Source organism: Panthera pardus, unplaced genomic scaffold (assembly GCF_024362965.1).
Source record: "Panthera pardus isolate Hobbes unplaced genomic scaffold, ASM2436296v1 HiC_scaffold_12, whole genome shotgun sequence".
In the NCBI taxonomy this organism is placed as follows: Eukaryota; Metazoa; Chordata; class Mammalia; order Carnivora; family Felidae; genus Panthera; species Panthera pardus.
In genome coordinates, this window is record NW_026526677.1 from 5,451,455 (window position 1) to 5,468,997 (window position 17,543).

At 61.6% G+C, this 17,543-nt stretch overlaps 2 protein-coding genes across 5 annotated transcripts; both read right to left on the bottom strand.

The window, feature by feature from the left end:
- Positions 1-84: 84 nt before the first annotated feature.
- On the bottom strand, positions 85-5,943 carry RPS6KB2 (ribosomal protein S6 kinase B2). Of its 3 annotated transcripts, none has more exons than XM_053899401.1 (15): positions 5,798-5,943; positions 5,431-5,471; positions 5,207-5,327; positions 4,855-4,923; positions 4,188-4,335; positions 3,061-3,118; positions 2,858-2,958; positions 2,643-2,733; positions 2,467-2,557; positions 2,237-2,344; positions 1,450-1,512; positions 1,235-1,312; positions 1,038-1,142; positions 821-933; positions 85-512 (listed from the first exon to the last, which is right to left on the bottom strand). In XM_053899401.1, the coding sequence occupies exons 1-15, from the start codon at positions 5,867-5,869 to the stop codon at positions 329-331; spliced, it is 1,443 nt and encodes a 480-aa protein (XP_053755376.1). In that variant the 5' UTR covers positions 5,870-5,943; the 3' UTR covers positions 85-328. The 3 variants fall into 3 exon arrangements, with proteins under 3 accessions (XP_053755376.1, XP_053755375.1, XP_019270712.1); XM_053899400.1 differs by having other exon boundaries at positions 1,038-1,145; positions 5,798-5,942; XM_019415167.2 differs by lacking the exons at positions 5,207-5,327; positions 5,431-5,471 and having other exon boundaries at positions 1,038-1,145; positions 5,798-5,942.
- Positions 5,944-7,091: 1,148 nt separating this feature from the next.
- On the bottom strand, positions 7,092-17,504 carry CARNS1 (carnosine synthase 1). Of its 2 annotated transcripts, XM_053899402.1 has the most exons (11): positions 16,980-17,504; positions 16,020-16,358; positions 15,636-15,662; positions 14,072-14,345; positions 13,202-13,291; positions 12,464-12,951; positions 12,057-12,231; positions 11,882-11,967; positions 10,949-11,180; positions 10,576-10,856; positions 7,092-9,264 (listed from the first exon to the last, which is right to left on the bottom strand). In XM_053899402.1, exons 3-11 carry the CDS (start codon positions 15,636-15,638, stop codon positions 8,038-8,040), a joined length of 2,856 nt encoding a protein of 951 aa, XP_053755377.1. In that variant the 5' UTR covers positions 15,639-15,662; positions 16,020-16,358; positions 16,980-17,504; the 3' UTR covers positions 7,092-8,037. The 2 variants fall into 2 exon arrangements, with proteins under 2 accessions (XP_053755377.1, XP_053755378.1); XM_053899403.1 differs by lacking the exons at positions 16,020-16,358; positions 16,980-17,504 and having other exon boundaries at positions 15,636-15,911.
- Positions 17,505-17,543: the final 39 nt, after the last annotated feature.

Here is a 17,543-nt window from a genome sequence, read left to right on the forward strand (position 1 = left end):
GACCCTTTCCATCTCTCAGCAGGGGCTCCTCCCAGCGCCACCCCACCCACTCCTGCCCCCAGAAATCCAAGTTCAAGAGCCAGGTCAGTGCCATGATTCAATATTTTAATTCGCTAAGGGCACAGCTCAACTGCAGGAGGCCAGCTGGGCGGCAAGGCCACTCCACTGACAGCCACAGCCTGTGGCCCTCTGTGGGCATGGTCCAGGGGCACAGCCACCCCCAACAGAGACACACCCTCACACACACTCACTCCTGTACTCTTGGACACACCTCCAGGCCTCTGGAACTGGCCCAGGGTCCCGCTTGCCCTCACAGCCATCCGTCCTCCTAGCGCCCAGGGCGCCCACGGCCCCTCTTAGACTTCTTGGTCCCTGAGGGGGGTCGGATGGGGAGGGGGGCAGAGCTCGAGGGTGGCGGTGGTGGTGGCAGGAGAGGAGGTAGAGGGGACTCCGTGGGCTCCAATGGGCCAGGGCTGGGCCGGAATCCCTCAAAGGGTGAGAATTTCAGGGGGCTGCAGGGAAAACCAAGGCTGAGTCAGCACCTACTGGCACTGGGGTCAGAGGGCCAACTTCCCCACCTGCCTGGGCACACAGACTATGAGGTCAGGTGCCCAGCCAGGCAGCCTGTGCCACGAGGGGTCCCCAGTGGTAGATGACAAAGGGGTCCCCAGCGGTAGAGGCTAGCTGGCAGTGCGGCCTGGGCTAGCGGTAGAGGCTAGCACTGAGATTCAACCAAGGCAGCCCTGGGGTGGACGGGGCAGAGCCAAAGCTAGAACTGGCCTCCTGCTCTAGCTACACACTCCCTTCTGCCCTGTGGTACCTGACCGGGGTCCGGGGGCTGCTGTTCAGGCGCCTGGGGGAGCGTAGCTTGGGCTGGAAGGAGAAGCCCTCCTTGCTGCTGTCCAGGACGGAGGGTGCCACGTACGTGAAGCCCTGGGAAGGAGGTGAGGCAGGGCTGGGCAACGCTCAGCATCCCCCACTCCTTAGCCACAATCCTTCCCGTGTCCCCATAACCCTCGGGCCACAAAGGACCTCACCAGGAAGGCCTGGTTGGCGCTCTCACTGAGGGCCGTATCATCTGGACTGTCCACTGGCGTCTGCCGTGTGAAGTGGATGTCAAACTGGCTCACGTCCTCCTCTGACTGCTGTGAGCAACCCGAATGGGGAGGAGGGGTCAGGGGGCGTCCAAGATGGGCCCTCCACCTGCCCCCAGTCCGGTGGGACCTCCACTCACCAGACAGGGCCTGAAAGGGGGGTCTACGCGGCGAGCCAGGAGGTCATCCCAATTAATGTGTCGGAAGAAGGGGTGTCTCTGTGGGTAGAGTGCCCCCAAACACCACCATTTCACCCTCTTCGGCTCCCTCAGTAACTCCCTCTGCCCTAAGGCCCTGCCTGCCCCCTGTCCTTTGGGGGCTCAGCCCCGCCCTCTCCTGATGGTCCCAGACCCACCTGCACATCAGCAGCGTCTCCTGGGCCGCCACCCATCCGTTGGCTGGGATTCCGCTTCAGAAACTGCGGGGCGAGGGCAGAGGGTGAGGGTCTGGGGGACAGACACTGACTGTGTGTTCCCCTGTGTTCCTGGGGGCTGGCTGGGGCGGGGAAGGGTGGAGGAGGGAGAAGGCCTCTGGAGTTGGGTCTCCACCTACGGGCCACCCTAGGACTTCCAAACTTGGTCCAATGGGCCCTCTGCCATGAAGCCTTCGTAAAGGCACCTGGTCACCGGGATCACTCCAGGGCACTCCAGCAGGGATCCGGTCTCCAAACCCACCCTTCCCACTTTTATCCCTAATGATTGCCTTCGTGATGGGAGAGCGGCTAGCTCATCATGAACGTTTTCTTTGGCTGATGAGAACTTGGGACTACAAATGGGTACAGGGTCAGCAGCTGGTCTACAGCAGAGCTAAGGCACAAGCTCGGTGTCTTGGAACCCAAAGCAGGTGCCGCTTCATCCCAAAGGCATACTGCACAAGTGGGGATGTCGCACAGCCCAGAGGACCCCGTACGCCCGGGGCCTAGAAGACATGGGGGCTGGACCAGGGGCAGGAGGGAGCCCAACCGCCCTCCCCCCCTTTTTTTGTTTTAAGTTTATTCATTTATTCTGAGAGAGAGAAAGAGAATCCCAAGCAGGCTCTGCACTGGGGCTCGAACTCATGAACTGTAAGATCATGACCTGAGCTGAAATCAAGAGTCTGGACGCTTAACTGACTGAGCGCCCCCAGGCGCCCCCGGAGCCCACCTTTTTGACGAGGTCCCGGGCATCCGGGGTGAGGTAGGGGGGCAGTATCAGCTTCCCTTTGATGATCTTGTCCATGGTTTTCTTCCGGTTCTCCGCAGTGAAGGGTGGCTGGAGAAAGCAGACGGTGAGAGGAGACTTGCGGGCTTCACCCCAGGCCCTGCCCCTGGCCGGGATGGGGACCCCTCCCACCCCTCTCCCCCCTCCCCTCCTCCCCAGGAGGCTGGACTTGCCGATCCAGTGAGCATGTCGTACATCAGGGCCCCCAGGCTCCACCAGTCCACCGCCCGGTTGTGGCCACTGCGCACCAGAATCTCAGGGGCCCTGAGGGGACGGGTGAAACCATCAGCCCGGCCAGGGCTTTCCTGGCAGTTCTCCCCACCCCTGGTCCCAGCCAGCTACCACTTACATGTACTCAATGGTGCCACAGAAGGTGTGGGTGACGGCGCCCTCATGGATCGACTCCTTGCAGAGTCCAAAGTCTGTCAGTTTGATGTGGCCTGGGGAAGATGTTGGAGAGGGTGGTCAGGGCCCTGGCTCACTGCACGGTGCTCCTCGGCCCTCCCGGCAGATTCTGACCCGCCTCGCAGCTGCGGGGGGCAGGGTGCACGCGCGCATGCGCACCCTGGCTGCTGAGCATGATGTTCTCAGGTTTGAGGTCCCGGTAGATGATGCCTTGGGAGTGCAGATGGCCCAGGGCCAGCGTGATCTCTGCCAGGTAGAAACTGCAGAGACAGGACAGGGTGAAGGCAAGGGTAGGGGTGGGGCTTGCTCTGGGGAGAGGGGATCCCTGGAGCCCCTCAGGAGAGGCAAGAAGTAATACCTACCAGGCCGTGTCTTCCAGGAAGATGCCCTCTCGCTCCAGATGCGTGAAGAGCTCACCGCCTGCGACACAAACACGTCAGCAGCCGTGTGCTGGGAGCAAGTGCCTTTGCGCTCTGAATCTTGGTTTCTTCTTGGGGAGAGTGGGACTCGTAATTCCGGCCCTACCTGCCTCACAGAGCTGCCGTGGGGATTCAATTCAATTCAGCAAACATCTACCGACGCCTACTCGGTGTCTGGCCCTGTGCTGGGTGAAGCTGGGGACACAGAGATGAAGAGACCCAGCCATTGCCCTCAGGACGCTCAGTCTAATGGGGAGACAGACATGCACACAGGTGCTCTAACATGCCAGACTGAGGCAACAGCTCCAAGAGCTTAACCCAAAAAATCTCACAGAGGCGGCAAAATTACTCCCAATGTGAGGGGACACAGCCCATGGTAGCAATGGGAATTAAGGGGGCGCTGAGACAGACACAGATACTGGAGCTCACAGGGCCCATCTGGTGCAGATGGGACAGGGGGAGGGGGCAGGCCCCACCACTTCGTGGCCAGCAGGGGGCACCAGGCCAAGGAGGCCAGGCTTATCCGAGCAGTTACAAGGAGCCATGACTGTGAGTGTCGGGGACAATTCCACGCCACACGACGACCACCCTGGGAGTTCGTGGAGGAGACACTAGGAAGAGGGTGAGCTGAAGGCCTCAGGCCCGGTTTGGAAACAACTGTGACTCGTGCCCTCCCCTCAAGAGAGTGGAGATGATGGAGGACACTGCCAAGAATGAACCAGCTGGATCTGGGACCTGATCGGACACAGGGCACCCAGGAGAGAGGAGCAGGACATGAAGGGGTGGTGCATGTGGACAAAACAAGCCCCTGGGTTTCTGTACGAACTCCCACTGTTCCCGTCCACCCCCAATACAGGTGAGGGACACAAGAGGTGCCGGACAGACGTTTGCTGAACGAATGGATGGATGGACAGACGGGTGGATGAAGGGATGGATGGACAGACGGATGGATGAGTGTGGGGGCCCCCTAGCCATTCTACACACCACATCTCTCCGGGCTTCCCCAGAGTTCCCAGTGCTTCCTGGCTGGTTCCCTGGCCCTGGTTCCCCCGCTGGGCCCGCGCTCATACCACTGAGGCACTCGAGGATGAGGTAGAGTTTGCCACCAGTCTGGAAGGCATAGGCCAGTTCCACAATGAAGGGGTGCTTCACTGACTCTAGAATGTTCCGTTCGGCCCGCGTGTGTGCTGTGTCCTTGGCGTTGCGCACAATTTTGGCCTGAAGAGGCGGGGATCACAGTCAGAAGGTAGGTGCCTCGGGCTCCTTTAGTCCCTCCAGCCATTACCCTTCCGCCACCCTGTCTCACTCCATTGTATTTTTTCACAATCCCGCTAACGACGGTCATCCTTCTCAAGGACTGATTTATCCTCTAGAGGTATATCTCCACTTTGGCACGGATGGCATTTGGGGCAGGTAATTCTTTGCCGTGGGCGCCGTCTTGTACATCGGAGGATGTTTAACAGCGTCCCGGGCCTCTACCTACTGGATGCCAGGAGCACCCTCTCCAGCTGTGACTCAAAAATGTGGAAATTGCCACATGTCCCCTGGGAGGCAAAACAGCCCATAGGCGAGAACTACCATACAATAATATAACCGCAATGGACAATAAACCAGCAAATGCCCAAGACTGGCACCGTTTCCACCATCACGTTCACTAGTGTCTTCCCAAAGCCTGGAAGAGTGCTTGGGGAATGGCAGCCACCGAGTAAGGATTTGCTGGCTGAACAAGTGACTCACCTTCCTCAGGACTTTCATGGCATATATTTTTCCCAAATTGGTGCCCTGCACCTTTCGCACTTGGAACACCTGTAGGGCAGGGGAGACAGGATTAACCTCCCTCTCCATAGCCTACCTTCACAAAGCTCCACCCTAAAGCTCCGGCCTTGAGACCGAGAGGCCTAGGTCCACCCAAGGGTGGGGCAGGAAAGATGTCGGGGGCGGACTCTGAGAGGATTTGCCTTTCCCTCCTTTATGTTTTTACCCCAGAGATCTACAGAGGCTCTAGTGATCTACAAGTCTAATTTGTTTTGAGACCCTCTGCTGCTGCAAGACTGAGGCAGGGAGACCAGCAGGGGAGAAGGGCCAGTACCTTGCCATAGCCCCCCTTGCCCAGCACACGCAGCAGCTCAAAGCAGTGGGGCCCGATGCGCTCGGGGCCCAGGTTCACACTGGTCTCCGTTAACTCCACCTCCTCGCAGTGTCCCACAGGCCTATTGACGCAAGAGGTTAATGGGGGCAAGGCTCCAGTTCGCCCCAGCCCATTCCCTCCCTGCACACCGCCCTCCCCCCCCCCCCAACACAACCCGCACTCACTCCAGGCCAGCCGCCCTCAACTCTCCGTGGGGCCACACGTCCTGTGAGAAACCGAGGGGTAAGAGCCAAGGAAGGTACCAGGAGCCCTCCCCCTCAAGCTGGACTACTTGGCCCGGGAGAGGAGGGGGTCAGGAATGGGAGCTAGGGGGCGATGGGCCAGCACTGGGGAGGAGAGGCCGAGGGCAGAAAAGGGAGAACCAGGGGAAGGGCTGGGGACCTGGAAGACAGGTCGGGGTGGGTGAGGATGGGTCAGAACTTAATGGGGGCCGGGATCTGAGACACCGGCTGGGGGGAAGCCAGCGCCATTCCACCGCCTAGGGGGTGGGATCGGCTCCGGGATCGAGCCGCGCCCAGGAGGACCACTCACCGAGGGGCTGAACTCTGGCTCGCCCTCGCTGCCTTCCTCCGTCTCCAGGTCCAGGTCAAACACGGCCGCCATAGCGGCGCCGGCCCGGCGGGCCCCTCGGCCCTTGCTCGGCCGCGCTCGGACTGACAGTCCGGGGGGCGGAGGGTAGTCTGTACGTCATCACTCCGCGACCGAGGCCGCGGCGGCGCGCGCCGATGACGTAGGGCCCACCCCCAGGCCCGCTTCGTCAAGGAGGGGAGAAAAGATGGCGCCCAGCGCAAGGCCTCTCGGGAAGCGGCTTAACCCTCTTGGGCGGGACCTTCTCAGTCTTGCCAGCACTGTTCCCCCGGGGCGGCACCGGACAAGGGCTACCTGGAAGGCGCTCATCTTGGTTCTGGGGAGAGTTTGAGTGTGCCTGGGACAGGGGCACAGGCAGGTATGGCTGTAAACTTAACTCCCAGCCCCGTTCAAGCCGTGCGCTGGCTGCGTGGCTGGGTGGCTGGGCGCTGGCCGGGTGGCGAAAGGCAGGTCGCGTCTCTCTGTTCGGTCCTGAAAGAGAGGTAGCTGCGTCTCAGTCTCCTTAACGTGCCACCTGACTCGAGGAGCCTGCAAGTCAAAGCATATACTGGGTGACGACGGCTCCACGCCCAGGTCAGGCTGGGCTTTTTTGCCAGCTTCTTGCCAGAAAGGATTTGGGTCTCATTGATCCACCCGTAAATACGGGCTTGTGTTGAAGTGTGCTCCCATGCCAATTTAAGTACATTTCTTAATTTCGCTACTGGTACAGAATAGGTGCTTAATAAAACTTGGTTAAAAGAATGAATGAATGAATGAATGAATGAATACACCAAACCGGGTCTGTGACTTTAGATTTGGGCATGGATTCTTGTTGAGATTCTGGGCTGGGGGATGGAGGGGTGGGACGTGAATTTGGGCCACACCGGGTCCCGGATTGCTGGAGGTCTGATTGCTGGAGGCTGTCCGGATGTGCATTCCAGGGGGATGGGGAGGTGAGAAATGAACTCAGATGGACAGAACTCAGGAGTCTCCAGGCTGGAGGAGGTTTTACCTGGTTGGATGTGACCCTCTGTTGAAATCCCACCCTCCACAGACTCTCAGGTTTGGGTCCCGTTGTGGGTGACCATGGCAGGCCCCTGCTCACGGTCAACCCAGAGGCCCGGCCGGTGTGGTGTTTTATCCTTAGCTCCAGGTGCTACAGGTATCCCGTAGCCACCTCTCCCTCCTCCCCTCCCCACCTCCCATCCAGCTGAACCTGAGAGGTGTTGTCCAAGTAACAAGAACCAGATACCGGATATTTCATTCGTCTAGAAGCCTTTATTTGGAGAGGGATGCTTGTGGAGCTGGCCACAGCTCCTGTGCTGCACAGAGGCAGAGTTATTAGAACAGCCTCCCCTGAATTAGGAAGGGAGTGTAGACTCTCCTCTGCCACTGTTAGTTATGCCAGAGGCCAAAGCACCAGAGCTTGGTGGAGAAGGTGCATGCTGCATGGGAGAAGGCGTTCACTCGTCTGAAGGCCACGTACGAGTGAGGGCGGGGAGGTGGGTGGGGTTTAGAAGCCGAGTGGGCACATGAGGCTTAGTAGAAGTGGAAACCTGAATCTGTATCTCGTCCCTTGATCCTCTGTCTACGGTGGTATGACCTTGTGGCAATGGTTGTTCCTCCCTGGGCCTGTTTCCTCATCTGTAGAATGGGGCAATAGTGTCTGCCTGGAGAGGAGATGGTTACTGCTGACCCCAGGCCACCTGCTTCTACCGCTCAGGCCAAATGAGGCAGGCCGGGCACTGCCGAAAGTTGTCAGCAGGCTCTAGAGAGATCCTGGAATTGGCTAAATGAGGCGTGAGAGGAAGAGGACAGGGTTTAGTCTCAGGTTTTCATAGGATTTGTCCAAGGCCAGAGGCCAGCCAGCGTCTGTCTTCCTGTAGGCTGCAGGAAGAGAGGCAGACCTGGAGGGATGACAAGGATGGGCTAAGTTTGGGCCGCTCTCACCTCCCTGGGGCAGGTGTGCGCGTGTGTGTATGTGCAGCTGCTGTTGCTTCTCCACGGCTAGAGTCTTGGGACAGGATTGGGGCCTTTGGGATGGACTAACAGCAAAAGGGGCCAGCGGCCCCCGCAAGATACTTTCTTTTGTGGCCCTCAAGCCAGGATTTCTTAATGTCAAACGGCCCTGCCACTCTGGAACGGACCTGAGGCCTCCGAGTGAGCCAGGCCAGAATTGGGGCAGGGCTATAAGGAGAGAGGCACTATTTGAAGTGGGACAGGAAGTGGGCAACAGGGTAGTGGGGCCCATCGATGCCCAGACCCTGGCAGAGGCCCAGCAGGCGGAGACGAGCCTCAGCCAGGCTGGGCCCAGCACAAGCCACACTGCAGTAGGGCTCCTCGTATTCACCAGGCACCAGGACCTCCTCCAGCAAATTGAAGCGCAGCAGGCCTTGGTCATGAAGAGCCTGCAGGGTCTCACGGCTGGCGGTGGAACTCAGAGCCTGAAGGTGCTGGGAAGCCAGGCACATGACGCCCACCAGGTGGCCACGGGCGCGTGGGTGGGTGGGCAAGGCAGGCCGCAGGCCGCAGGCCACCATAGCTGCAGCCAGCAGCAGGTCCACACCATAGAGCTCCAGGATCCAGTCTCTCAGGTAGAAGCCACCCATCCGAGGGTTGATCTCGATGAGTTTCGGCCCGGCCCTGGTGAGTTTGAGCTCCACGTTGAAGACCCCATCCAGCAGCCCGCAGCCCAGGCAACAGCGGAAGGCTGCCTGCACCAGCTGTGCCTCCTGCTCCGGTGCCAGCCCAGTGGGCATGCAGGCCGCCGTCTCAGTGAAGCCAGGCAGCCTCGTGGGGCCATTGTCGGAGACGAAGGCGGCCAACAGTCGCCCACCATAGACCACCAGGTCCACATCGTGCTCGGTGCCCTCAATGAACTCCATCAGCAGCATGGCATTCCCCCAGCCCAGCCCGATGCCGGGGTGGTCGGCCTCACCCTGCAGGTCGCGGGTGATCCGGGAAAAGTGTTCGTGGCACTGCGGTGCGTCCTCCACCAGCCGCACACCCACTGCGCCTGCCCCAAACTCCAGCTTCATGACACCCGGCAGGGGCACCTGGTGGACGGCCCTCTCCACATCGGCCTCACTCTCCAGCGGGCAGCAGGGCACGGCATGGAGGGAGGGCGCGGGCCAGGGTGGGCCATGGCAGCGCAACAGGTGCAGCTGGGTGCAGCTCTTCTGCTTGGCCAGGCGCATGGCAGCCGGGGGGCTGCAGGGCAGACCCAGCTCCTGGCAGAGCAAGGCCGTGAGTACTAGGCAGTCGTCCCAGTAGGAGAAGCAGCCATCGAGCTGCAGGCCACGTGCCCGCACCAGTTCCGCCAGCAGCCGCGCATTCTCTTCGTCCCTCCGGTGCTCTGTCACATCAAAGTGGATGAAAGTCTGCACCAGTTGGGATGCAAAGTGGTTGGGATCCGACTCCACTAGGTGCAGCTGCAGAAACCACCAGAGGGCAACACACCCAGGTCAGCCTCCGCTGGACGCTGGGGAGATAGGATGGGGCCACGAACGAGGTTCTGGCCCTCAGAGGCGACGGAATCACCGGTTCTAAGTGCTCAAAAAAACATCTGTTGATGACTGACTAAACGGAAGGGGCAGAGATAACACACTTAACCCAGCCTGAAGGGGAAGGAAGGCATCTCAAAGGAGGCAGTACTTCGGTCGGGAGCTGAGTAAGAATCAGCCAGAGGGAAAGGGTGTGATCTGAGTGGGCAGGGGCTGGAGCAGAGAGAGAGAGAGAGAGAGAGGGCTGCTGGGCTCATTCTCACTCTGACCAAAGCTTGTAGGGGAACCACCAGGGTTAGGGTTTGGGACAGGCGGTCTGGTGGCTTTGGGCATCATGTTCTTGGCCATCATTCACCCAAAGAGTTCTGACCCTCAGGGGGTGCCCACAAAGGAATCCAGTGGGGCCCTGTGCCCCAAATCTCACTGCCCGCTGGGGGAACACAGACACAAAGCAGCGGGTAACCAGGGCAGAGACGGCTCCTGAAGAGAGGGGAGGGTGGCTGTCTGCACAGTAACACTAGGCGGCGGGAGGAGTGGACATTCCAAGTGGAGACCACCGTGTGCAAGGCAGGGAGTGAAAAGACGTGGGAGTGGCTGGGGGGAGAATTTCCTAGGGGGCGTTGTACTGCGGAAGAGGGAAGAGGAGGCCACTGTGGTAGATTAGGGCCACAAAGAACCTAGACATTTGGCCTCTGTTTTATCTGTTCAGTGCAGATAAGAATGTCTGCGCCGCCTGCATGGCCCCGGATTCTGTGATGTGAGGCCGCTGCTCTGAATCTGGTTCGGGATGTGTAAGCTGCTCCCCAGCACTCTCCTCACGCCCTCAGGAATTCAACCTCGAAGGGTCTGCCCTTCCTGCAGCATAGGGCCGGGCTCCTCAGGCTGGCATTCGGGGTCCCGGTTCTGATACTAACACTGAATGACCCCCTCCCCCCACCCCTCCGGCCCTTCAACGCTGGTTTCTTTTTGCCCCGAAGGGCTCTATGCCCTCCCGGGGGACCTCTTACACCCGGCTGGAGCAGAACGTGGCCAGAGGCCAAAAAGTTTAGACTTCTGACCTTGGGCGGGGCGGCGGGCCCCACCCCTACTCCTGGGCTCTAAAGCCCCCAGCGGACACGCCCAGCTCAGGCCCCGCCCCTAGCGGTGCTGGCCCCGCCCCCAGAGCTCACACCGCCCCCGCGCCCAGGGCACCGCCTCCACCTCCACTGAGGCCCGGGGGTCAGGCCCGGCCCCGCCCACCTTGAGCCCGTAGTCGCGCGCCGCCTCCCACACGAACTTCTTGCTGACGCCGCCCGCGCCGATCAGCAGCAGCTGCTTGCCCTCCATGAGGCAGTGCGCCGAGCGTCGCAGCATGGTCTCCACGAGCGGCCTGGCCGCGGCCTCCCGGGCCGCCGGCTGCGGGCGCTGCGCGGCCCACAGCCCCTCGAGCGCACCGCACGCCTCCAGACACAGGCCGCCGTTCAGCTCCAGGGCTACGGGGGTCAGCGCGCGGTCTGCCACAGTCAGCGCGAAGTCTACGCCTGGGCCGGGGCGGGAGGGCGCGGGCTCAGCGCCGCCTGCCCTCCGGCCTCGGCCCCCGCCCCCGGCCCCGGCCCGGGCCGCCCGCGCTCACCGAGGAAGTCAGTGCGGGCCCGGCGCCCGCCGCGCTGCTCAGCGCTCAGGCCGGCCTCCAGGGCCAGCACGGCGGCCAGCGCGGCCTCGGCCGCTGCCTTGACGCGCCGCCGCACGACCGCCACCTGCGTCGCCTCAACCAGGCCGCACCGGGCCAGTGCCACCTCCAGCGTCTGTGGCAAGGAGCTCTGGTGCCGCAGAGGCCGGTCCTCACGGCCCACACTGCACACCACCTGGGCAGGGTGTGGCTGAGGGTGTCGGTCCGAGAGCAGCCCTCCAAGGACTGACACTGCCCCCCCACCCCCGCCCCTGCACTCCTACCCCGGTGCCGGGAGATCCAGGCCAGACCTCTCACTGCGCATTCGAGTAGCCCAGTCCTCCTTTGTGACTTACGCTGCACAAGCCACTTTCCCCTGCCACTGCCCATCTGGTCCTTTACACCCTGAGGGGCGTCTACCCAGGCTTCCGGGCCCAGCTAGGGTCTCTGTTCCCTGAAGGCTCCAAGCCTACTTGCTGCTGCGAGCCCCGGGGGCCCGTGCCACCCCGCTTGGCTCAGAGCTATGCTCCCCAGAGGGTCCTCAAGCTGCCCTAAGTTCCCCAGCTTGGAGGCCCCCTCCTAAAGGGCCCTGGACACTGGAGGTTCAGGGACCCTCCGTCAGCCCCTTCTGTGGGCAAGAGCTCCTTGGGAATAGGATTCAGCCCTGGGCCCTGGTGCCTAGTATGGAGTATCAGAGCTCCTGATGGAGGAAGGGTGCAGGAAAGGGAGGGAAAAAGCTTCAGACCCAGGAGTCCTCCGGGACACCACCAAGATTCCCCCCAAAGATTTTGTCCTCTCTCTACCCAGGGGCCCTCAGTAGCTCGTTGGAGCTGGGCTGGGTTGGGCTGGCCTGGGCTGTGGCAGCAGGGTCAGGACCTGAACCTGGGCCACACTCACCTTGCTCAGCAAGGGCCTGTCACCCTGTGTCCGACAGACCACAGCACAGATCCGCACAGCCAGCTCAGGGCCAGGTGGGGGACTGCCTGGGGAAAGACATGAAGCCTGAGCCCAGCACAGAGCAGCCAGGAGGCTGAGCCGGCACCCACTCCTGGCTGGCCCAGGTGGCTCTCACCTGGGAAGGGCAGCCGGGCAGGTGGGCACACAGCCTCCACCAGGACACTCTCCTCCTCCTCCAGTTTCTCCAGCAATGCCAGCACCATGTCGACCACTGTGCCCAGCTCCTTTCGCGAGTACAGACGCAGTGCCTGCCGCCCCCGCCAGCGCCAGCCACTGAGCTTCACGGCCACCTGCAACAGGGAGGGGAGGGGGGCCTCCTTACCACCCCACGTACGTATGGGGTGGGGTGCTCACACGTAGGATCCAACGTGTAAACTGAAGTAAGAAGGCAAGGGGTCGCCACAGAGATAGGCCAACAGCAGGACCCCAAGCTGGGGACAACTTCCCAGCAGGACTTGGTAACCATCCGTGGGTCCCATCCTGCTGGCATCTGCACAGACCTCGGAGGCAGGAACCTGTTACCTGCAGGGCATCACCCAAGGCCTCGGAGCGCAGAAAGGCCTCTACTTCCTCCTTCACCAGTGTCTCCTGGCCCTCTTTGCCACTCAGCTCCACCAGCCGGAGTCCTGGGCTGGCATCCCCTACCCGCAGCAGTGCTGGTGGCTTGTAGGTGAAAGCCAGGGTAGCTGGCACAGCCACGCCACCCTGCTGAGCCAGCAATCTCCTGGTCAGCAGCCTGTCCTCCAGCAGCCGGGCCAGCTCAGCTGAGGCTCCTGTGGGGCAGGTCAGGTCACGGGCAAGTTCAGCCGCCTCTCGACCCCGGCCAGGTCCCAGCCCCAGGCCCGCCAGGAAGTAGGTGGCTCGGCGTGGGGGGACAAAGTCATCCAGGAATGTCAAGCCCCCCGGGTAGAAGCTCACGGCCTTGGAGACCAGCAGGGCCGACTCGCCCGGCTGCCCAGGTGCCGGCACCTTCATCAGCCAAGCAGGGGACAGGCAAAGGAGCATGTTTCCTGTGGGCAGAAAGAGGACGGCTGCTGGCCAGGGAAGGCTTAATGCCCCCAAGCCCTCCACCTCCAGCCCGGGGACCCCGGGTAGTAGGGGGCAGCTGCTCCCAGAACCCACCCCCACTCAGAGCATGGCAGCTGGCCCAGTGGAATGCAGGCAGTTGCCAGGGTCAGTGGGTATTTTGGGATGTGGCCGGGCCAGGGCAGGGCTGCCCTTTCTGCAGGAGGGGGTGGGGGAACTTGGGCACACACTCACCCGGGCTCTGGACCCCTCCTTCCAGCAGCACGGACAGAAAGGTGCTGGGGGATCCCAGAATGCATAAGGTCACCTCCGCACCAGGGCAGCCTCGGGAGGGGAAAGAATGTGGCCAAGCTCAACAGGGGCTCCCCCCGATATCTTTCTGCCTACCCTTCCCTGTTCCATAGCCCTGCCCTCTTCTTAGGCCCCCAGGTCCTTCCCAGAGTGGGATGAGAAGAGTAGAGAGGACAGAGAAGAGACTGGAGAGAGAAGGGGCACTGCCTGCCCATCCCACCCCATGAGGGTGGCTCCCTTCTCTCTGCAGCTGGCCTGGAAGATACTGGAGGCTGGGTGACCGGAGACCTGGGTTCTAGCCTGAGCTCTGACACTGACTTTCTCTGTGACCCAGGGCCCCCATGCAGTGTGGGGAGGAGTCCCTATGTCTCAGTTTCCCAGTGTGTGATCCCCAGGAGAGCCCAGTCTGTGATTTTCATGTCTTCTGCCTGTGAACCCCTCTGTCCACACAAAACCTTTGTGGCCATCTAGTATATAAAACAGATAAAGCAGGGGAGGAGTCTTGAGTCCCAACTGTTAGCAGCTCCCAAGGCACTTCTATAGAAGGTTTCGCTCCACAGAACATGGATTACAAATCCCATGGCTGGGTCTTCTGGGATACGAGGGAAGTCTGGATCTCTGCTTTACTGGTGCCAGATGCCCTTTGAAACAATACTTGCCTGCCCAAAGTTTACTGGCCTTGCTTCCCTGGCTTCAGATCCAGACAGAGCCTGGGGGAAGGGGCTGACCTTGACAGGGATGGGAAGCAGGCCGGGCTGAGGGTGCCTCCCTCCCCCTCCCAGGGATACACCCCTCCACGGAGCCCTCGGATACCTGTGCGGGGCACCTGGCTGCGGTCCTGGGTCTCCGGCAGGCCAGCTTGCTGCAGACAGCTCTGGAGGAGGCTATAGTGGTAGACGGTCCACGCCCGGGCCTCCGCTCCCTCGAGGGAGCCCTTGCAGTCCAGGCCCACGTCATGGCGCCAGGAGCCAGAGAAGCAGCCTGGGGGTGGCAGGCCAGCGCCTCCTCCCCATGGGCCCTCCTCTTCCTCCAGGTCCTTGGAGGCCAGCGGGCAGTCCCACGCGGGACCCAGTGGATCCAGAGAGAGCTGAGAGGGGCAGAAGTGGTGGGTCTTGGGCAGAGTGGGCAACGGACACATTAAGTCACCCAAGGGTACAAGCCCGCCACGCTCCTGACCGTGGGTGATGTTTGGGGCAGACACTGTCCTAAGAACCAGGAGAGGATGGAGTCGGATTAGGGGATGAAGGCCTGTCCCCAGGAGCAGGCAGGTGGGAGTGCTTTGTAAACCGTAGGTGCAGTGCCCCGGGGAGGAGGGGTGGGTAGAAAGCAACGTGCTGCTGGCTGGACCACTGCCCTCCATCCCACGCCAAGGTCTGCCCTAGCTTGGTTCACAGGACCAGAGGTTTTGGTCTGTTTGTTCATCAAGGCAGTCCTGGTGCATAAAACAGTGTCTGGCACGCCATAGCTTCTCAACGAATGTTGACTGAAGAAGAAATGAACAAACGAGCCGAGCGATCACTCTTGAGCTGCTCATTTCTCTCTGCTTGTCCGTAACCTGCCATCACAGAGTTCTGCTGAGGCCTAAATACGTAGATGGATCTGGTCCACTGCCATCAAAGTAGGTCTTGAGGACCTACTGTGTGCCCAACCCTGTGCTAGGCATTGGCAGGGGAAAAAGCCGGTGCCCTTTTTACAGATGTTCTGAGTCATGGAAATGCTTTCTTTGGGTGAAATTTTACACCCCTGCCCCTCTCTGAGTCTGGCTGACTCCCACAGGAGGCTGCTCAGAGGCTCAGTGTGAACACAGTGGGGGACACAGGTGGGCCTGTCCTCCGGGGGACAGGCTGGGCTACCTTGTGAGGTTCCTTTGGGCTCTGTGGGGGCCTGGCATCTGCCCTGTCCCACCCCAGGATGCCAGTGAGGCTTGGACTACAGTCGTGGGGAGACCGCGTGCTGTGGCCCCGGAGGGCAGGTCTGGGCCCGAGACCTGGGCTTGAATCAGAGCTAACCAGTGCCACATTCGGAGCCTCGTGCCTTCTCTTGGAAGGTGTGCTCCCTGAGAGCCCAGACTGTGTGTTCACTGATACATCCCCACCCCCAGAATGGTGTGCACAGACGTACGTGCGCAATAAATGTTGCAGGATGAATGGGTGCGTGCCAAAGGGGACCAACGGTGCCCATCCCCAGGGCTGATGGGGGAGCGCCTGGCACACAGAGCTGGGAGGCAGCAGGGGGTGTGTGCAGCTGGTCGCAGGTCGGTGTCGTCTGCACGGGGGTGCCCCCAGGGTTAGGCTGTTGGATGCCAAACTCTGCCCTCTGAGCCCTCCCTCTGGCCGGGGGCTTGGGCCTTTGGGGGGAACGACCGGAGGATACTCACCATCTTACAGGTGGGGTGGCTGGCAGGCTAATGGCAGAGACAAGGGGAGAGAGACCAAGGCGGGAGTCAGGGCAGCGGGGTCTGTACCCCACTGCCCAACCCCTAAGACGCGGGAAGAGAGGTGGCCGCCACGGTGCCTCCCCCTCACCCCGTCCCTGACAACAGGTGTCCAAGCCTGCCCCACCTCCACCCCAAGGAGGCGGTGAGATTTCGGCCTCCGGGACCCCTCGGATCCCGCACCCCTGAGCTCACACATCGCGGGCTGAGCCAGGCGGCGCTGGGCCCTTCCAGCGGGCGGCGCGCTGGGTCCCCGAGGCCCCTGCCCCCGCCCCCGCAGCCCCCGCTCCCTGGCTCTCCCCGGGGCGCGGGCAGGAGCCGGGGTACCTGGAGGGCTCCCTGACTCTCCCCGGGGCGCGGGCAGGAGCCGGGGTACCTGGAGGGCGGCGGCGGCGGGGCTGGCGGGCAGCGCGGCGGCGGTGGCAGCACGGCGGGAGCGGGTGGCGCCGCTTTATATAGCAGTCCCCCGGAGGGGAGGGAGTGCCCAGTGCGGGGCGGGGGCGGCGCGGGGCCCCAGCCAGCACCCCACCCCCCACCGCCTCGCCGCCCGCGACCCAGCCCGAGACCTGGGCTCCAGGGTGGAGCCGGGGAGAGACGGACAAAGTGGAACAGCCGGCCAGGTGCCAACGGACGGGATGGTCAGAAGAGAGGGTCACAGACACGAGGCTGTGGGGAAGAGAAGGCACAACCGGGACAGGGGCAGAGAGAGCCCGAGAGAGGGACAGAGGGAGAGAAAGTCCGGGAATGAAGGAGGGATGGAAGAAAGGGGGAGGGAGGCGCCGAGGGAGAGGGAGAAGCCGGAGAGGGCAGAGACCGGTGGCCGGGCTGCCCTTGGCCTTTGGGGGTGGGGTGGCCAGGAGAGCAGTCGGGGCACACAGTCTGGAGTCCTGCCCTTGGATAGAGTCCTGGGCTCCCTAGCGCATCCGGCCCACAGCAATGTGTCTCAGCCAGAGCACTCTGGCCTAGGGCAGACTGTCTCAGAAGCCCCTGTTAGGCAGGGGTCCCCATACATCTGTGGGGTTCCTGCCTCACCTCTCCTGGCCCCTGCCAGAGTAGGCACCAATCAGTAAGATGACCCCAGGAGCGGGGCAGTCCCGGTTTCCTGGGGTACCCTCTGCCCTGCAAGAGGCCAAGAGGGAAGGGGGTGCCCAAGCTGTGGGGTTCCCAGTGGATCTGAGCACGGGAAGCGGGGGGATGTATAGGATCCGCTTCGCCCAAGTCTGCTGGACGCCAGCGGTCACACCCAGTCTCCCCAAGGCAAACAACATGACGCCCGGGTGCACTCACCCAAGCACCCACAGAAGAACACCTCAAGAACTTCTCGAGAAGTCCGTTCTCTTGCTGCGCGGGTAGCCCGAGCTCCACTGTGATCCCACTGGTGGGTGCAGGGGTGGGGCACGGATGTCACCAAGGAGCACGAGCCTTGGCAGTTAACAAGAGTTAAAAACTGAAACTCAACCGAGTAAATTTGAAATATTCTATTGGCTTTATCCAACGATGCATAAATTGGCAACATCCCATCTAGCAGATAGAAAGGAGCTCTGAGAGGCTGTGCAGAGTGGAAGACTTATAGGCAGAGGGGAGCAAGGGCAAAGAAGTTGCACTGGGCAAAAAAAAAGTGGGTTCTTGTAAGATCACTTTCCTTTAGGGAACGGCAGAAGTCTATCAAGCACGTTGCCCAACTAGTGCTGACGGGTGATTCCCGATCCTGGTTTAAGAATCCATTTCTGAGGGGCGCCCGGGGGGCTCAGTCGGTTGCGTGTCCGACTTGGGCTCAGGTTATGATCTCGCAGTTCTCGAGGTGGAGCCCCGCATCAGGCTCTCGGCTTTCGGTTGTCAGCGTGGAGCCTG